Below are 18018 nucleotides of genomic sequence, written 5' to 3' on the forward strand. Positions count from 1 at the left end.
CCCTCAATATCTCCATCTCTCTTAGAGTCACTCCTTAAAACTTTATGGCGACTCTTTTTGTGATTCAATGTCAGATTTTGTGAATATTTCTGTTGAGCACTTCAGACCTTTTACTGCATTGGTGCTATACGATTGCAAGTTGACCATTCCCAAACCAAACTGGTAAAGCCTGCAATAACTAATTCCATCTTCCACTCCAAAGTTGATAACTCATGGCTCACATTTTTTTGTTCACCCGACCAAGTATGAAATCTCAGGCCTTCACAATTTTACAATGCTCTTAAAATTATATTTCACTTGGGGGGGAAAAAAAGGCACTAAATTGGATGTACTTGCATAAAGTGCTTCACTTTTCACCACTGCTGCGTTTTTTAAATCATCATGTCAGCAAGCATTTCTCACATTTTGCACTGAGTGCTGGCAGGCTGTGCATCAGTGATGGCTACTATCCCCAACCTTGTGTCTCTTGCATGTTTCCAGTAATAATCCTGGGGAAGAGCTGAAATTATACTTTATCTATTCCGTCTTGTATGTATTCTGAGCTGACTGCCCTTCCCCTCTGGTAAATTGTCAGCTACGTTTTGGACCTGGAGCTGCCTTGTAGCTCAATCACAAGCTGGCTAGTTCCTCAATTTTAACTTTTATATTTTCTCAATTTTTGCAGGCGTGCGAATGCTTGATGGGGAGGTGACTGATGCCGTGGAAGCTCAGTCTCTCAGCATGTATCCTCAGCACATTGACGTCTACAGTGCCAGCTGGGGTCCAGAAGATGATGGAAAGACAGTGGACGGACCTGCTAAATTAGCACAGGCAGCATTTTTTAAAGGCATTTCTCAGGTAAAGTAAATATGACTTGTGCATGTTGTGCAGGATACATTATGTACAGTGGAATGTGCATTTCTACATCAACTTGTTTGGCCAAATGACCTGTCTGTAATGTCATAAAATCAATGTAAAAGGGTTTGGTTAAAATGCGGATCTGATAAATGAGCAGAAACCATTTTGTGACACAATTTCATACCACAAGGTGAGCAATGACTTGTTCTGAAATGTTTACAGGGACGTGGTAACCTGGGCTCAATTTTCGTATGGGCTTCTGGGAATGGTGGCCGGGAGCATGACAGCTGTAACTGTGATGGGTACACAAACAGTATCTACACTCTTTCAATCAGTAGCACAACTCAGAATGGGAATGTGCCTTGGTACAGTGAGGCATGCTCCTCAACACTAGCTACTACATACAGTAGTGGAGGTCAATTTGAAAAACAAATTGTAAGTAGTTTTTTTGATGCTATACAATGTCATAACCTTTATTTTTATGCTTGCTTTGTTCTTGGTACAATAATGTTGGAATAGTGTAAAGTAAAGTTTATTTATTACTCACAAGTAAGGCTTACACTAACACTGCAATGAAGTTACTGTGAAATTCCCCTAGTTGTCACACTCCGGCACCTGTTTGGGTCAATGCACCCTAACCTGCATCTCATTCAGAATGTGCCCATTTTCAAATTGTTGCGTTAAAGGCTTCTTGCCTAATAGAGGAGCCTGATTTATTTTTCACATGCAGGCTTTACATTATATTGTGCAAGTGACCGTTAACCTTGATTCAGTCACAACATTTAAGAGATTATTTGCCTCTTCAGAGTATTAAAGGGCATGCAGTACCAACAGGGAAAACAAGATTAGAGTGGACAGCTGAAGCTGCTAGTGGAACAGGCACTCTTGCCCTGATGGTTTCCTTTCTGTGCTTAGAATTCAGTTGTTCTATGAAATGTGCAGTGGTACGTCCGAAGGTTTGAGTAATCACTTAAGTTAGCTCGTCTCAGCTGGGGGAGGAAAGCGAGGCAGATACAGATATGGATGCAGCTTCATTTGAAAGAGCAGTAACAGATAAGGATGGATATAGTAATACTTTGGGCAAAGATTATTTTAGCTTTATCTACCAATTCAAGGCCCCTCCATTAGTTGCAGAATAATAATGTATATCCCCTTTTCTAATGGGCAAATATATTTGTTCGTTCCTTAAACCCTGCCATGACTCTCTACCACCAGCCCTGCTGGCACTCTGTTCCATAATTCTATTACCCGCTTGCGCGCACAGCTTGTTTTTGCCAAATCAGACAGGCTCACAGTGGTGCCTTTCCATTAAAAGCTGTACTGGCTGTGGAATGAGAGAACTTTGATCCTTTGCCACCCCATCCTGTGTAAGCTTTGCATGTGTTGCTTCTGATGTGTGACAGGCCTCTGTACAAATTGCCTTTGTTATGAATTGTCTAGGTAGAATTCACTATTGGTGGAGGGAAGACTGTATAAACCAGGTATTAATGCTGAAAAGCTCACTTTTATTCTGATCATAAACACCTGATCTGAAGTCAAATACTTTGTAATGTTTTTGATTGGTGATAATGCTGACAGATACATTTTCTCTCATTCTCAGCTCTCGGTTCTCATTTCTTGTACCTCATTAAGATGTTTACGTTTTGATTGCTCATATACCTTAATAGCTCTTCCTTTATACCTCTTTAGGTTACAACTGATCTCAGACAGAAGTGCACAGAGTCACATACTGGAACTTCTGCCTCTGCTCCCCTTGCTGCTGGAATCATTGCCCTTGCACTGGAAGCAAAGTATGCATCACTGTGTAATCTCTTGTGCTGCTGGTAGCATTAATTTTTTGTGCCAACTTGCTAATTAAGTTTCTAATCATAGAATAGGGACGGCACAGTGGTTAGCACAGCACCAGGGAGCTGGGTTGAATTCCTGCCTTGGGTCACTGTCTGTGTGGAATTTGTACGTTTCTCCCCGTGTCCGCGTAGGTTTCCTCCCACACTCCAAAGCTGTGCAGGTTAGGTGGATTGGCCTTGCTAAATTGCCCCTTAGTGTCAAATGGGTAAAATGCGTGAGGTTGAGGATGGGGCTTGGGTGTGATTGTAGTCGGTGCAGACTTGATAGGCTGGCCACCCCCTCTATAAAGTTTCTAATAAATGAGATATGTGAATTGTGGCTATTTACTATCGAAGTTACATTAGCTGTGACCCAATTGCCAAATTATGAACCGTATTGGTAACTTAGCCTACCATGCACCCCTCTCCTCCTCCTGTCCTAGAGGTGTTTGGATTTTGCTGGGATGTAGTTCTTTGGGTATCATTCAGTTGGTCATTTGTCACTTAATAATGAGTCTTCTCTGGCAATGGAACCAAGGAAGCATCAGTTCAGGTCAATTTTGTTTATATCTGACTTGTCAGAAATCGCTGGGTGCCTATCATGAATCAAACTTTCTCAACCCACGCACACGCTCCCGCATATCGGGCCAATGGTAGCAACCTAGTTGTCTCCATGATTAACTTGTCCATTACCTCAAAAGATTGAATCTGATCTGAATCGCTTGGTGCATTTGCCTACTGAACTATGAAGAGAACTTCATTAAGTTTAACTTCCTTCAGATATGATTTTTATACAAGATTAGTTGCTATAGATGAGATGAGCAAAAGCCTGAAGGTCTATTATGTTGGACCCAATTAAACAAAAATAATTTGTTAGTTTTGATGTCCTTTGCAATTTAAATCACTTTTAATTGGTGACAGTTCTGTTGAAAATTGCATGTCACATTACTGATGATGCTGAAAATCATCATTTTTTTTCCTCCTCTTCCCTAGTAAAAATCTTACCTGGCGGGACATGCAGCACCTTGTGGTACGAACATCCAAACCTTCCCATCTTTCAACTAATGATTGGATTACAAATGGTGTTGGCCGAAGAGGTAAAAATAACAGCTGTTTGATTTGTCTGTGTACATCTCGTGTTGAGAGTCGTCTGGAAATAAAAGCAAAATGGGGGGGGGGGGGGTTAGAAATAGGCATTCTGTTCATCAAACCTTAACTCAGTCTCCTAATGTTCCTATCACCACAACCAGCTGCAATTCATACAGTACAGATCCAAGAATTTTGACTATTATTCGAGGTTATTCTATATACTTGATGGGTAAAGACATTTCTTCTATCTGTATGAAATTATTAATTAGCTTATTTACAGGTTCCATTTTCCTGCTTTAATTAACTGCCTTCCCTGTAACCTAAAGAATTTAATCTTGGATAGCCTTTTTCTCAAGGCTTGTTCAGCAAAGCATCTCTTCGTTAGCATGTAGGTTCATTGGATGCTTCATGCAAGCTCCTTGGATGCTGCATGATCTTGCCTCCAATTGATGGACATTGTGTCTCATTACATATTTACTGTAGGCTTTGGTACTCTTTTGCTAAACCAACCTTCCTTCCCACCATGTCCTTTTAAAACCTACCGTGGTTGCCTGACCTTTGGTGGTTTGATATCAAATTTTGTTAATTAATTGAAGCACGGTGTTTTTAATTTGTTCATGGGATGTGGGCTGCCCATCCTGAATGGAACTGAAGCCATTTCAACGGGTAGTTAAAAGTCAACCACATTGCTGTGGCTCTGGAGTCAGGCCAGTCCAGGTAAGGCCAGCAGATTTCTTCCCCTAAAGTACCTTAGTGAACCAGATGGGTTTTTAAACCATAATTGGCAATGCTTTCGTAGTTAGCATTAGACTTGTAGTTTCAGATTTTTATTGAATTCCGATTTCACCATCTGTCATGGTGGGATTCGAACCCTAACCGTTGAACCAAAATCTCAACTTGGATCCTTCCAGATTGTCAGACAGTAAAGGATTGGACTGATGTCAACCCCCCTTCCCCATCAAACAAACTGATTCTGGATTGTATGTTCCTACTATTGCACTGCCTGAAATTTTGTCAACTCAGCTGTAAGAAAAAGTACAGGAATATTACTATAGAACATTACAGCGCAGTACAGGTCCTTCGGCCCTCGATGTTGCGCCGACCAGTGAAACCAATCTAAAGCCCATCTAACCTACACTATTCCAATATCATCCATATGTTTATCCAATGACCATTTAAATGCCCTCAATGCTGGTGAGTCCACTACTGCTGCAGGCAGGGCATTCCACGCCCTTACTACTGAGTGAAGAACCTACCTCTGACATCTCTCCTAAATCTATCACCCCTCAATTTAAAGCTATGTCCCATCGTGCTAGCTATCACCATCCGAGGGAAAAGGCTCTCACTATCCACCCTATCTAATCCTCTGATCATCTTGTATGCCTCTATTAAGTCACCTCTTCACCTTCTCTCTAACAAAAACAACTTCAAGTCCCTCAGCCTTTCCTCATAAGACCTTCCCACCAAACCAGGCAACATCCTGGTAAATCTCCTCTGCACCCTTTCCAATGCTTCCACATCTTTCCTATAATGCGGTGACCAGAACTGTACGCAATACTCCAAATGCGGCCGCACCAGAGTTTTGTACAGCTGCAACATGACCTCCTGGCTCCGAAACTCAATCCCTCTACCAATAAAAGTTAACACTCCATACGCCTTCTTAACAACCCTACCAGCCTGGGTGCCAACTTTCAGGGATCTATGCACATGGACACCCAGATCCCTCTGTTCATCCACACTACCAAGTATCTTACCATTAGCCCAGTACTCTGTAATCCTGTTACTCCTTCCAAAGTGAATCACCTCTCACCTTTCTGCATTGAACTCCATTTGCCACCTCTCAGCCCAGCACTGCAGCTTATCTATGTCCCTCTGTAACCTGCAACAATCTTCCGCGCTGTCCACAACTCCACCGACTTTAGTGTCATCCGCAAATTTGCTAACCCATCCTTCTACGCCCTCATCCAGGTCATTTATAGAAATGACAAACAGCAGAGGCCCCAAAACAGATCCTTGTGGTACACCACTAGTAACTGAACTCCAGGATGAATATTTACCATCAACCACCACCCTGTCGTCTTACAGCTAGCCAATTCCTGATCCAAACCGCTAAATCACCCTCGATCCCATGCCTCCGTATCTTCAATAGTTTACCGTGGGGAACCTTATCAAACGCTTTACTGAAATCCATATACACTACATCAACTGCTTTACCCTCATCCACCTCTTTGGTCACCTTCTCAAAGAACTCAGTAAGGTTTGTGAGGCACGACCTACCCTTCACAAAACCGTGTTGACTATCCCTAATCAAATTATTCCTTTCTAGATGATTATAAATCCTGTCTCTTATAATCCTTTCCAAAACTTTGCCCACAACAGAAGTAAGGCTCACTGGTCTATAATTACAAGGGTTGCCTCTACTCCCCTTCTTGAACAAGGGGACAACATTTGCTATCCTGCAGTCTTCTGGCACTATTCCTGTAAGAAGTTTAACAACACCAGGTTAAAGTCCAACAGGTTTATTTGGTAGCAAAAGGTGGCTTTTGCTACCAAATAAACCTGTTGGACTTTAACCTGGTGTTGTTAAACTTCTTACTGTGTTTACCCCAGTCCAACGCCGGCATCTCCACATCATGACTATTCCTGTAGACAATGATGACATAAAGATCAAAGCCAAAGGCTCTGCAATCTCCTCCATAGCTTCCCAGAGAATCTTGGGATAAATCCCATCCAGCCCAGGGGACTTATCTATTTTCACACTTTCCAAAATTGCTAACACCACCTTATGAACCTCAATCCTGTCTAGTCCACAGCCTGTATCTCAGTATTCGCCTTGACAACATTGTCTTTTTCCTGCGTGAATACTGAGTAAAAATATTCATTTAGCGCCCCTCCTATCTCGGGCTCCACGCACAACTTCCCACTACTGACCTTAATCTTACCCTAGTGATTCTTTTATTCCTGACATATCTATAGAAAGCTTTAGGGTTTTCCTTGATCCTACCTGCCAAAGACTTCTCATGTCCCCTCCTGGCTCTTAACTCTCTCTTTAGGTCCTTCCTGGCTATCTTGTAACTCTCAAGCGCCCTAACTGAGCCTTCACATCTCATCTTTACATAAGTCTCCTCCTTCCTCTTCACAAGAGATTCAACTTCTTTAAACCATGGTTCCCTCACTCGATCACTTCCTCCCTACCTGACAGATACATACTTATCAAGGACACCCAGTAGCTGTTCCTTGAACAAGCTCCCCATTTCAATTGTGCCCATCGCCTGCAGTTTCCTTCCCCAACCTATGCATCAACCTATGTGATTGGTGTTAAAAGATATTTCCCTGTTTTCCCCCCTGCAGTCAGTCACTCCTATGGGTATGGGCTACTGGATGCTGGAGCTATGGTTGCATTAGCTAAGAATTGGACAAATGTTGAAGACCAACGGAAATGTGTCATTGTTATCACCTCTGAGGCAAAGTAAGTGGCGGTTCTGCTATAATTTGACATTATTTGCTTTTATTTGTGTATGGATTGCAATGTGCCTAAAGAGGGATATTTGAGTAAATCTTCTGCTGCAGTTAGGTTAAAGTTGAATTATTGCCTCTCCATCAACCCCTCCACCCCTCACTCCCCCCAAAAAAAGAAATCCTCAAGGCATGAATTCCTGCTGTTCCCCAGTATTTCCACTGAGCGGTCATTCATCTCTGAAGCTTGGCAGTAAGTATCAACGTCTCTTGGAGGATTCCTGGGCCATGCCCAATCCTGCTTGTCTGATATCTGCACATATCCTACTGCCACCCAGATCACGGGATAGCAATCAGGGACAAGATCTGATTTTTACACCCCGCCCCCCTCAAAAAAAAATCTATGATGGTGAGATCAATTCTTGTGCCCTAAATTACAGGCTCAGATTAGGATCAGTCCGGTGTGCTGAAATCAGCTGCTCACTATCTTGATCAACCAATCCAAAGGAAGAACTATAAGGAAAAACTTTGTAAAGCTGCCTTATTAATTGGCAGGCACTAACTTGGTTCAAATCCCAGGGTGCAAACCTTCAAGTAGCATTGTTGGTAAAGACACTGATTTGCTCAATAATAAACCAGTTTTGATCCCTGATCTGCAATAGCCAATGTCATCTGGAGTGACACATTTTCTAACCTGTCACACAGGCAAGACAGGTTAGAAAACTTCCTATTCCAGTCCTGTTTGCTAGCAAATATAACATGGCTATAGTGATCCCCGCCATGTCAAGTAGCTAGTTCATTGCTTATTAGCCTTTCGTGATATAAGCATGGATATTTGCTCAGTAAACTGTTTTGCAATCCCATAGGTATCTTCCCCTTTACATAAAGCTGATTAATTCCATTCCCAGCTGTGTAAACTTTGGTTCAAAGCATCAACAGTTTAAATTGAAGTTTGTTTTTCTTAACCCTAGATTGGTTGACATCAAAACTTTATTTGCCTCTGGCACTAACTGAGTTGAGCAATGTCTTGATTATTTGGTGTACAGTTGTTGTTTATTGAATGTTTTTATCGTTAAGTGGTCTAAAGTAATCAAACGCGAGGTTTAGAAAGCTAAAGCAAAGTGAACTATGGTTAGTTTGTAGATTTCAGAGTCCATAGTGCTGTTGAACTGTTCCTTTAGCCCTTGCCATAAAATGTTGCATTTAAAACTGTTTTAGTTCCCTTAACCCCACCTGTGCCCTGACCTTTCCAATTAAAAGTCATTGATTTATAGCTGTCCACAGCCCCATGTCTGTGAATCTGATCCAACAGACCACTCTGCATTTGTGCATACCTCAGTTCTTGGCTGATAAGAGTGCAAGAATTGTTAGCACGCACAAAGTTTTTGAAGTGGTCATTGCAACAACATACAAATATTTTTATACGCTAGGCTTGACACCGCGCTGGAGTCGTGCACCGGTAGCACAGTGGTTAGCACTGCTGCTTCACAGCTCCAGGGTCCCGGGTTCGATTCCCGGCTCGGGTCACTGTCTGTGTGGAGTTTGCACATTCTCCTCGTGTCTGCGTGGGTTTCCTCCGGGTGCTCCGGTTTCCTCCCACAGTCCAAAGATGTGCGGGTTAGGTTGATTGGGCAGGTTAAAAATTGCCCCTTAGAGTCCTGGGATGCATAGGTTAGAGGGATTAGCGGGTAAATATGTGGGGGTAGGGCCTGGGTGGGATTGTGGTCAGTGCAGACTCGATGGGCCGAATGGCCTCCTTCTGCACTGTAGGGTTTCTATGATTTTTCTATGAGTAAGCTGAGAAATGGTTATATTCCCACTTGGCTGTTCTTTGAGGTCAGGTTGCAAACCGATTTCAGTTGTACTGCCATTTCTTTGCATCCCCACAGAAATGGCTGAGGCTTTGTGATGTACAGTAAATGTGCATGTTTACCTAAGTTTGACTAAAAGTTTGTTCATGAAGCTAAAATAAGTTGGTTGGTGCTTGTTGTGCTGGATATCTCATTTAGGTTTCGTGTGTCTGGTTAGCTGTGCTCACTGTCATTAATCAGGTCAAGGAATGAATAGTCTTTTGTGACAACAGTGTCTTGACAGATTAGTTACCCCAGAACTGGTTGTTGGTGTAGTTGCAGGATGTGTGCCTAAATGTGACTTGGATGGTAACCTGCTTCTCATGAAGGGACAATTGTGTGAATCACAAGATCTTTGTAATGAATCTGCTGCAATTATTGTTTGTGCTTTTGCCAAATTACCTTTTCAGAGATATTATAGAAAGGAAAAACTGAAACGCCAACTTTAATAGCCAGTTTATTATTTCTCTGTTAAAGAAACACTTCCCAGAAGTGGTGTTACCATTTTAGGTTGCTCATTTTAAATTACTCTGTCGTATTTGGGTATAATCCTTACATTAATATCAAAGTGGAAAATATCAACTTTTTTAAGTCACTCGGCCACAGTAAGTGAACCACAGGTTTGATGCTTCAGTCTGATCTTGGACAGGCAGCAGTAGGGTGCAAAAAACATCTAAACTTTGGCAGGGTAATTGGCTGGGATTCGTGTTGTTGTTGGTTATTTAATATTACCCCGGCTGAGTGGATTCAGTTATAGCATTGACAGGTTTACATGGGCATTTTCCCTTGAGAAGGTAGAAATTTATAATGGAGATGGGGCAGAATGTATAATGGGGACAGAATTCTCTCTTCATTCCAGTATGATTTCCCGGACTCTGAAGCCTATACTTTGTCTAATGTGTACAGTATCGTGAGGTTTTAACTCCAAGCCTAATTCTTGTGTGATAGCATGAATCCAACTTTATTGTTTAAAATTCTGTGTCCACTATTTTAAGAACGGCAGTGTAACATTTGTTAAAATAACCTCCTCATGGTAAAGTTGTTTATACACTAATATCTCCGTGCAAGTCCCAGAGAGAGATGTGTGCATACTAAAGTTTATTTATTAGTCACAAGTAAGGCTTACATTAACACTGAAGTTACTGTGAAATTCCTAATGTTCGATGTAGTAGTTCTGTGATATTTCTGAAAGATCTATATAGTTTTGCTACTATTGGATTCTGCCGCAAGTGTCTTGGTATCTGTGATAATAGCTAATCTAATCAGTATCATTTTCATTAAAAATGCATTCATTCAATTTGCAGTGTACGATGGTGAGCTCCTGTTAGTGTCTTGGCAGGTGAAACAGTAGATTACGTTAATTACAGCATGAAACAATAAGTCAATGATATAGGAGTATCCTCATGAGAATTCAATGTAATGGGAATTTGTTGACTTGAGTTTGTAGCATGGCTGCAGAACTAGGGTAGGAAATGTTTAAGTAAACCTAGTTGTCCTCTACTATTGGTTTTGTAGTAACTTGAGCTATGCAGCATAACTAGGGAGTGAGTTTGAACCATATTTTTGTGGTGCAGAGATGATGGGGCCGGATGTCTTCAACTTCACATCTAGTATCTCTGCAACCTTTTTATTTTACGCACTCGTTGACAGCTTGCTGTCAAATTACTTCGTCTTCTGTTACCTGCTGGCTTCTGCAATCTGTGGTTTGAGCAAATACGTTAATATGCCACATCCTTTCAGCAGTGAATTTTGGGGAATTTGGATAATTTCTTGTTCCATGGATGGGTGACTTTGGTATATTTTATCAATAATTTTCTTAGAATCTCAAGTACTATCCATGGCGGCATTGGTTAGCGCTTGTGCCTCAGTGTCAGGGACCCAGGTTTGATTCCTGGCTTGGGTGTCTGTGCGGAGTCTGCACATTCTCCCTGGGTTTCCGCCGGGTGCTACGGTTTCCTCCCACAGTCTGAAAGCTGTGCTGGTTAGATGGATTGGCCATGCTAAATTCTCCCTCCGTGTACCCGGGCAGGCGTCGGAGTGTGGTGACTATGGGATTTTCACAGTAACTTCATTGCGGTGTTAATGCAAACTTTAAATTTTAGTATCCAGATGTTCTGACTTGCTGATCAAAAAGCTATCATGTGCATGTCCTATTTTATCTTTATGGTGAAGACTAGGTCGCCAATGCCTCTGGTGTGCAGAATTCTTAACCACAAAACTTGGTGCTTGGACATGCAGTGTCTGGGACTGTCAACATTCCTCTACTCTGTTTTTTGTATGTTTTCCACATAGGCTGTTCTATTCTACTCGCCCATCTGCTCCGTATTATTCCAGAATTTCTCTACATATTGGCGGTTGACACCCACCTCCAGGACTTAACATAAAAATGCACTTTTCAAGTCCCAAGTTAAAGCTAAATATAAGTGAAGCAAAGATTGTACTTTCCACGCACGTTGCTCAATTGTTCCGATGCATTGCATGAGTTTCTCTTGTGCCAATTTGCACATGGTAGAGGAGTGCTCGCCAAGCTAATCCGTCTCTTGTGGTGAAAGCAAATTGCTGTGGATGCTGGAATCTGAATAAAAATAGAAAATGCTGGAAAATCCCAGCAGGTCTAACAGCATCTGTGGAGAGACAATAGAACCAATCGGATTCTCAACATTAGCTTTGTTCTCTCTCCACAGATGCTGTCAGACCTGAGATTTTCCAGCATTTTCTGTTCCTTGCAGTGTTTGACAAGGGTCAAGGGACATTGTCACATCCTTCTACTTTTTATTCCATCTTTAGAGTGATAAAGCCAGTGTTCATTTCATTGGACAAACCCAAATCCATTCCTTGCTTGCTCCAAAAACCAAATTTGAATCCCAATTCATGATCCTCGTTGACGAGATAAGGCATCGCACCCCATCTTGGGCGTGATCTTAGCCAAAAGGCCAAGTTCTCAACCTTATTGGGGATTGTTTTAATGGTCATCTAAAGCACTGGACCAGGCAGGTGGAATCTGCCTTTGAGCTCATCAGGTTAGCCTCTCTGAATCCACTCTTTGGAACCACATTATGATATAACTGACATGGAGACTTGGCTATGTACCTCACCAGTCCCTTGGGGAAAAGGTCAACTCTGTTGGCACCAAGATATGGTATTGCTAATCACTTAGTCAAATCTGTAACTCGAGCTTGGAAATTGAATAATATCCTGCAGATAATGGAAATCAGCTCTTGATTCTGTAATGTGTAGATTTTTAGTTTGTCATTCTGTTCTTGGCACCATTTTGTTCATTTGTAATTGGCAACATTTTCCCAGGACACAACCTAGACTGACCAGCTTAATGCTGTACAAGTCTAGAAGTGGGCCTTGAAACCAGAATGGTTTGATTTTAAGGTACAAGTTCAACCAGCTAGGCCAAACTAAAATATGCAGATTCAGCATGGAGTTTACACTGCAACAAATCACTGATCCAATGAGATCCTGGGCCCCAATTGACTGATTTTAATTCTCTGCATGGTAATTGATTACTTAAATGGATATTCTGATACAACCTTGACATAATTCAGAGCTCAAGGGGTGTCAAGGAATTTCTACAGTTTTGATGTTCAATGTGTCTTTTTAGGGATATTGGTAACCGATTAGAGATACGGAAAAGGGTTGATGCATGCCTTGGAAGTTCAAATCATATCCACTCTTTGGAACATGTGCAGGCAAGAATCACATTATCATACAACCGGCGTGGAGACTTGGCTATATACCTCACCAGTCCCATGGGAACAAGGTCAACTCTGCTGGCACCAAGGTATGTTATTACTGATCACTCAGTTAAAGCTGTAACTCAAGATGAGTGCATGAGAATTGAATGATATCCTGCAGATAATGGAAACCAGCTCTTGATCTGTAAGATTTTGTTAGTTTGTCATTCTGTTTTTGACACCATTTTGTTGATTGGCAGGGAGGAATTTAAAGTTCAACTTTTGTACAGTGATCCATTGAGGGTGACTAGCTGACCCACTTTCTCTCTCCCCATTTCCAAATATCATCAATTAAAGCTCTATGGAAGATAATGGAGCAAGAAAGATTGATGTATTTGAGTTTGAACTATTTGGACTTCAGCCCTCAATCACTGGTTCAGTGCTGGTGGCCATCATATCTATTTACAGGGAGGCAGTGGTATAGTGGTATTTTCACTGAACGAGTAATCCAGCGACCCAGGGCAGATGGTGAAACTTGAGTTAATAAAACTGGGATTAAAAGTCCAATGATGACCATGAAACCTTTGAATCCTCCCCTTTTGGGAAGAGAAATTTTGCCATGCTTACGTGGCCTGGCCTACATGTGGCTCCAAACCCATAGCAATGTGGTTGACTCTTAAATGCCCTCTGAAATGGCCTCAGCTGAAGAGCAATTAGGGATGGGCAATAAATGCTGACCCAGGCAGCAATGCCCACATCCCATGAATAAATAATTAAAAAATCTATGGTTGCAAGCCAGCCACCTGAAGCATGCTCCCAGGCTAATCATCAGAGCCTTGACGGCTTAGCTAGAGCTCTCATTAGTAGTACTCCCACTGTCTTAAATCAATTTCTGCAATCACTTTAAAGCTCAATGGCCATTTTGCTAAATTCTGTGCATTGTAGGAATATCATTTGATTGTCAGCAAAGAACTAAGCATATACGCATTATTTGATTGCAACAAATAACAGAGCAATGCCTTTATTTAGGTGCTTTAAATATTGCCCAGTATTTAAATTGAGCTGAGTCATCCTGTTGACAGGAGGTTGACCTTTATGGGGAGGCAATTGAGGAAGGTAAATCGATATGCAAGATCCTTGTGATGCAAGATCCTTGTAATTTAATAGCTTTTGGCCCACATCCTACTTTGTCAGAGTAAATAGAGCAGATTGTTGGACCTGCCATGTCAGGGGCATCCGAGTCTTTATCCCAAGCAATAATTTGCACAGGGCGTGGACATTAATCTTGTTCATTAGCTATGGTGGCATTCGGCCTCTGAAATAAGGGACCTTGAATTACAGTGCTTTATTTCTGCTCTAGAATTCCAGAGCACTACCCTGTGATGATCTTGGAGTGGGATTTCAGGAAGTCACAATTAAAACGCTGTTCGTCACTCAGCAAATAGGGCATAGACTTTACTATCTGCATGTAGAATATTGCATGAATAGTGGTAAAATTGGGAAGAGATTTTGAGCAATACTGTGTACACTTGTGAAGTATTAAATGTGCGCAGTTATTTGCATCCTTTTACTTTGGGGCAGAGGTAAAAGAAAGTAATGGTGCCAGTTTTTCTTAGAATTTTGAGATGGGTGAACCATTGGGCTTTGTACCATATTACAATTGTGTTTTTTAACTGCTGCAGACAGCACGACTACTCATCTGAGGGATTTACTGACTGGGCATTCATGACCACGCATTCCTGGGATGAAAACCCCTCCGGAGAATGGGTTCTGGAATTGGAGAATACATCTGGTGCAAATAATTATGGTCTGTTTGCAAAATTTCACATTAAGTAGTTGGTTTAAGTCCCCTTCCCTAGTGGCCATATGTGAATTGTAGAAATTACACTGCTCCAACTAGTCCATTGCCTTTCCTCTGGTCTTTCAATATTCTCCAATATGTTTTCATTTTTAGATAATGTTTCTGCTGCTTATGCATTTCATGACCTGATGATGCACTGTGCAAAAACATTTTTTCAATTACCTCCATCACTCACTGTGTAAATGATTTTCTGTCTGTGACCCTATGATACTGTTATACCAAGCAGCAAAAACAACCTTTTTCAAGATTTCACAAAAGCAAAATACTACCGATGCTGAAAACACACAAGAAATAGGAGTAGACCTATCGTGCATGCTCTGTCATTACCTTACACCATGTCTGATCTTGGGCTTTCCTGTCCATAACCCTTGATTCCCATGAGAGACTGAAAATCTATCCCAGCTTTAAATGTATTCAACGATACAACATCTGCAACCCTCCAGGGCAGGGAATCCCAACGATTCACAACCTGTTGAGTGAAATTTTCCTCCAGCTCCGCCATAAATGCTCTTCTCCTGAGACTCGCCCCTGTGTGTTTTAGATTCCCTGACTAGTGGAAACAATGAGTTTATCCTACCAAAAGCTCCTTCTGAATCTTGTAGGTTTCAATGAGATTGCGTCTCATCCTTCCAAATTCCAAAGGAAATAGACCAATTTTCTCAGCCTCTCATCATAGGATCACCCCCTTGTCCCAGGGACCAACCTTCTTTGTATTGCATCCAATGCAAGTATGTATTTTCTTTTAAATTTGACCAAAACTCTGCACACTACTTGATGTGGTCTCACCAAAACCCTGTACAACTCAAGCTTGACCTCTTTATTCCTGTATTCCAATCCTCTTGCAAATCTGAAATGAAAACGGAAAATGCAGGAAATACTCTTTTTAGTTTATTTATTAGTGTCACAAGTAGGCATACATTAACACTGCAATGAAGTTACTGTGAAGATCCCCTCGCCGCCACACTCTGGTGTCTGTTTGGGTACACTGAGGGAGAGTTTAACATGTCCAATGCACCAAACTAGCATATCTTTTGGACTGTGGGAGGAAACCAGAGCACCCGGAGGAATCATAGAATCCCTACAGTACAGAAGAAGGCCATTTGGCCGATAGCGTCTGTACCGACCACATCCCACCCAGACCCTATTCCTGTAACCCCACACATTTACCCTGCTAATCCCCCTGACACTAGGGTCAATTTAGCATGGCTAATCCATCTAACCCGCACATCTTTGGACTGTGGGAGGAAACCGGAGCATCCAGAGGAAACCCACGCAGATATGGGGAGAATGTGCAAACTCCACACACAGTGAAGCAACCTGGTTTCCTGGTGCTGAGAGGCAGCAGTGCTAACCACTGTGTCACCCAGTCTGGCAGGATCTATGGAGAGAGAAAAAACAGTAGATGTTTCAGATGTTGCCAGACTTGAGTATTTGCAGTATTTTCTGCTTTTATTTCAAACACTCTTTTCGATGTTTCCACACTTGACGTTTGCCATTTTCAAAACTAGTTTGATCTGGATGTGAAACGACATTTTAAAGGTTATTGAGCACCTTCATGGAAAATATATCAAAGGGCCACACCCCAAATAGTGTCTCCATCCCCCACTTGCTGTCTTAAAAATACTGGTTAATTTTTTGTAAAAAAATAAACCTGATTGAAATTGTCTTTGCCCCTTTTGCATTTTAATTATATTACATGCCTAACTGTTGCTGTTTAATCGCTTCTCGGCCTTTTGGCTAAGATCAAGTGTAGTATCGACATGCTGTGCTTGGTTGAAGTCATTAGGTTACATTTTAGCTTCATTTGGAGCAATTTTTGCAAGCGGCATCTCGGCCTTTTAGTTAAGATGCAAATGGAATCAAGCCTTGGAGGAGGAGCTATGCCTGCTCTAATCAGCTTGGATCATGTAGATCAAGCCCAAGACAGGAGGTGGAGAGCCCTGTCTTGTCAGCTTGGATTGGGAATGTCTCAACTTGTTGAGACTCTGAATTGGACTTGATTGGATTGAATTGGAATAAAAACAAAAGAAAACATGCCTGCTTCTGACGACGTGTAGCAGATCTCTTTGTAATACAGAAACTATCTATTCAGGTACCCTGAGGCAGTTTACACTGGTTCTGTATGGGACGGCACCAACTAACTACAATCAGCAGAAATCTACCAACATCACACTACCTGCCAATTGTAAGAAGTTGAACTCTCGTCAAGTGTGTGCAGGTGAGTAAACAAAAAATTTGAATTTAACGAGGAATAGAGATTTCCATCTCTCAGCGCTCTCTATAAGCACAAATGGAAAATAATACATTGAGAAATCCTTAAACTCGTTCCTCCTCTTGCAAGCCACACAAAAATTGTAATACAAGAATAATTCATGAATATTTCATACAAGTTTATTGTTTTCTTTATTCATTCATGGGACATGGGCGGCACTGGCTGGCCAACATTTATTGCCCATCCCTAGTTGCCCTTGAGAAAGTGGTGGTGAGTTGCCTCTTTGAAATGCTGCCGTCCACATGCTGTGGGTTGACCCACATTGCCATTAGGGAGGGAATTCCAGGATTTTGACCCAGCGACTGCAAAGGGATGGCGCTATCTTTCCAAGTCAGGACAAGCTAAATACCGATTCCAGGGGAGAACTATTTCATTTGTTGTTGACTTCATTTTTGCAAACAGTTGGTAATTGTCCAAAGAATGAAAATGCTTTAAAATTCTGTGCAATTGGCATTTATTTGAAAAAGCTTAATGAAGGTTTTCTGTAAATTTACCAGCCCGATTGATTAATAGTAACCTTTGGTCGTTAGAAGCTTAAGGTTGCACTCGACACACCTTTTTGTCTTTTGGGTAAATATGTTGATTTATAGTTGAAAAATATGGTGAACCCTCAGTAATTCAGAAGTTATCCTGCAGCAGTATTGGTCTATCTGGTACACCATTTGGTGCTAACTCCATAAAAAGGGCCTTTTTCATTTTTGATGTAAATTTGATGGAATTTTGTGGAGCGATTCGTGGTGGGGGAGGGGTGGTTTAAAGGGGGGGGGGAACCATTTGTTGCTAAACTCTAATTTGAAACTATCTCCTGTATAGTTCTGAAAGATTTACAAGTGTATAGTTCATAAGCCTCAATAATAGTTGCGAAGTATAAATCAAAAAATAATGGGGCTTTGTAAACGTACTGGAGTAATCGTGGGTGATTTTTAATCTTCTAGAATCTCTATGGTAGCCTGGAGGGGGAGTTCATTGTATTCGGAACAGTTTCTCAGAATTACATTTAAACTTGGTAATGGCTAATGTGGCAGGATTAATTAATAACTTCATAGTAAAGAATCCTTTTGGTAATAGTGATCATATGATCATTTTTCATATTCAGTTTGGACATGAGGAAATTAAGTATTGTAGTTTAATTCCCTGGATGTAA

General features: G+C 41.5%; 1 protein-coding gene and 1 non-coding gene across 2 annotated transcripts in view; both read left to right on the forward strand.

Annotated features, from left to right (window-relative positions):
* Window positions 1–18018, forward strand: part of LOC144480482 (furin-like) — an 88518-nt gene that overhangs the window by 61183 nt on the left and 9317 nt on the right. Inside the window, exons 7-14 of the mRNA XM_078199965.1 lie at window positions 665–837; window positions 1060–1272; window positions 2527–2627; window positions 3657–3760; window positions 7104–7221; window positions 12669–12848; window positions 14424–14548; window positions 16695–16820. Coding sequence (XP_078056091.1) covers window positions 665–837; window positions 1060–1272; window positions 2527–2627; window positions 3657–3760; window positions 7104–7221; window positions 12669–12848; window positions 14424–14548; window positions 16695–16820 — 1140 coding nt within the window. The remainder of the gene's footprint in view (window positions 1–664; window positions 838–1059; window positions 1273–2526; window positions 2628–3656; window positions 3761–7103; window positions 7222–12668; window positions 12849–14423; window positions 14549–16694; window positions 16821–18018) is intronic.
* On the forward strand, window positions 16320–16502 carry LOC144480604 (U2 spliceosomal RNA). The gene has a single exon (XR_013495700.1). It is a non-coding gene; the product is annotated as a U2 spliceosomal RNA (small nuclear RNA).

The sequence above is a fragment of the Mustelus asterias genome, chromosome 29 (assembly GCF_964213995.1).
Source record: "Mustelus asterias chromosome 29, sMusAst1.hap1.1, whole genome shotgun sequence".
Taxonomy (NCBI): Eukaryota; Metazoa; Chordata; class Chondrichthyes; order Carcharhiniformes; family Triakidae; genus Mustelus; species Mustelus asterias.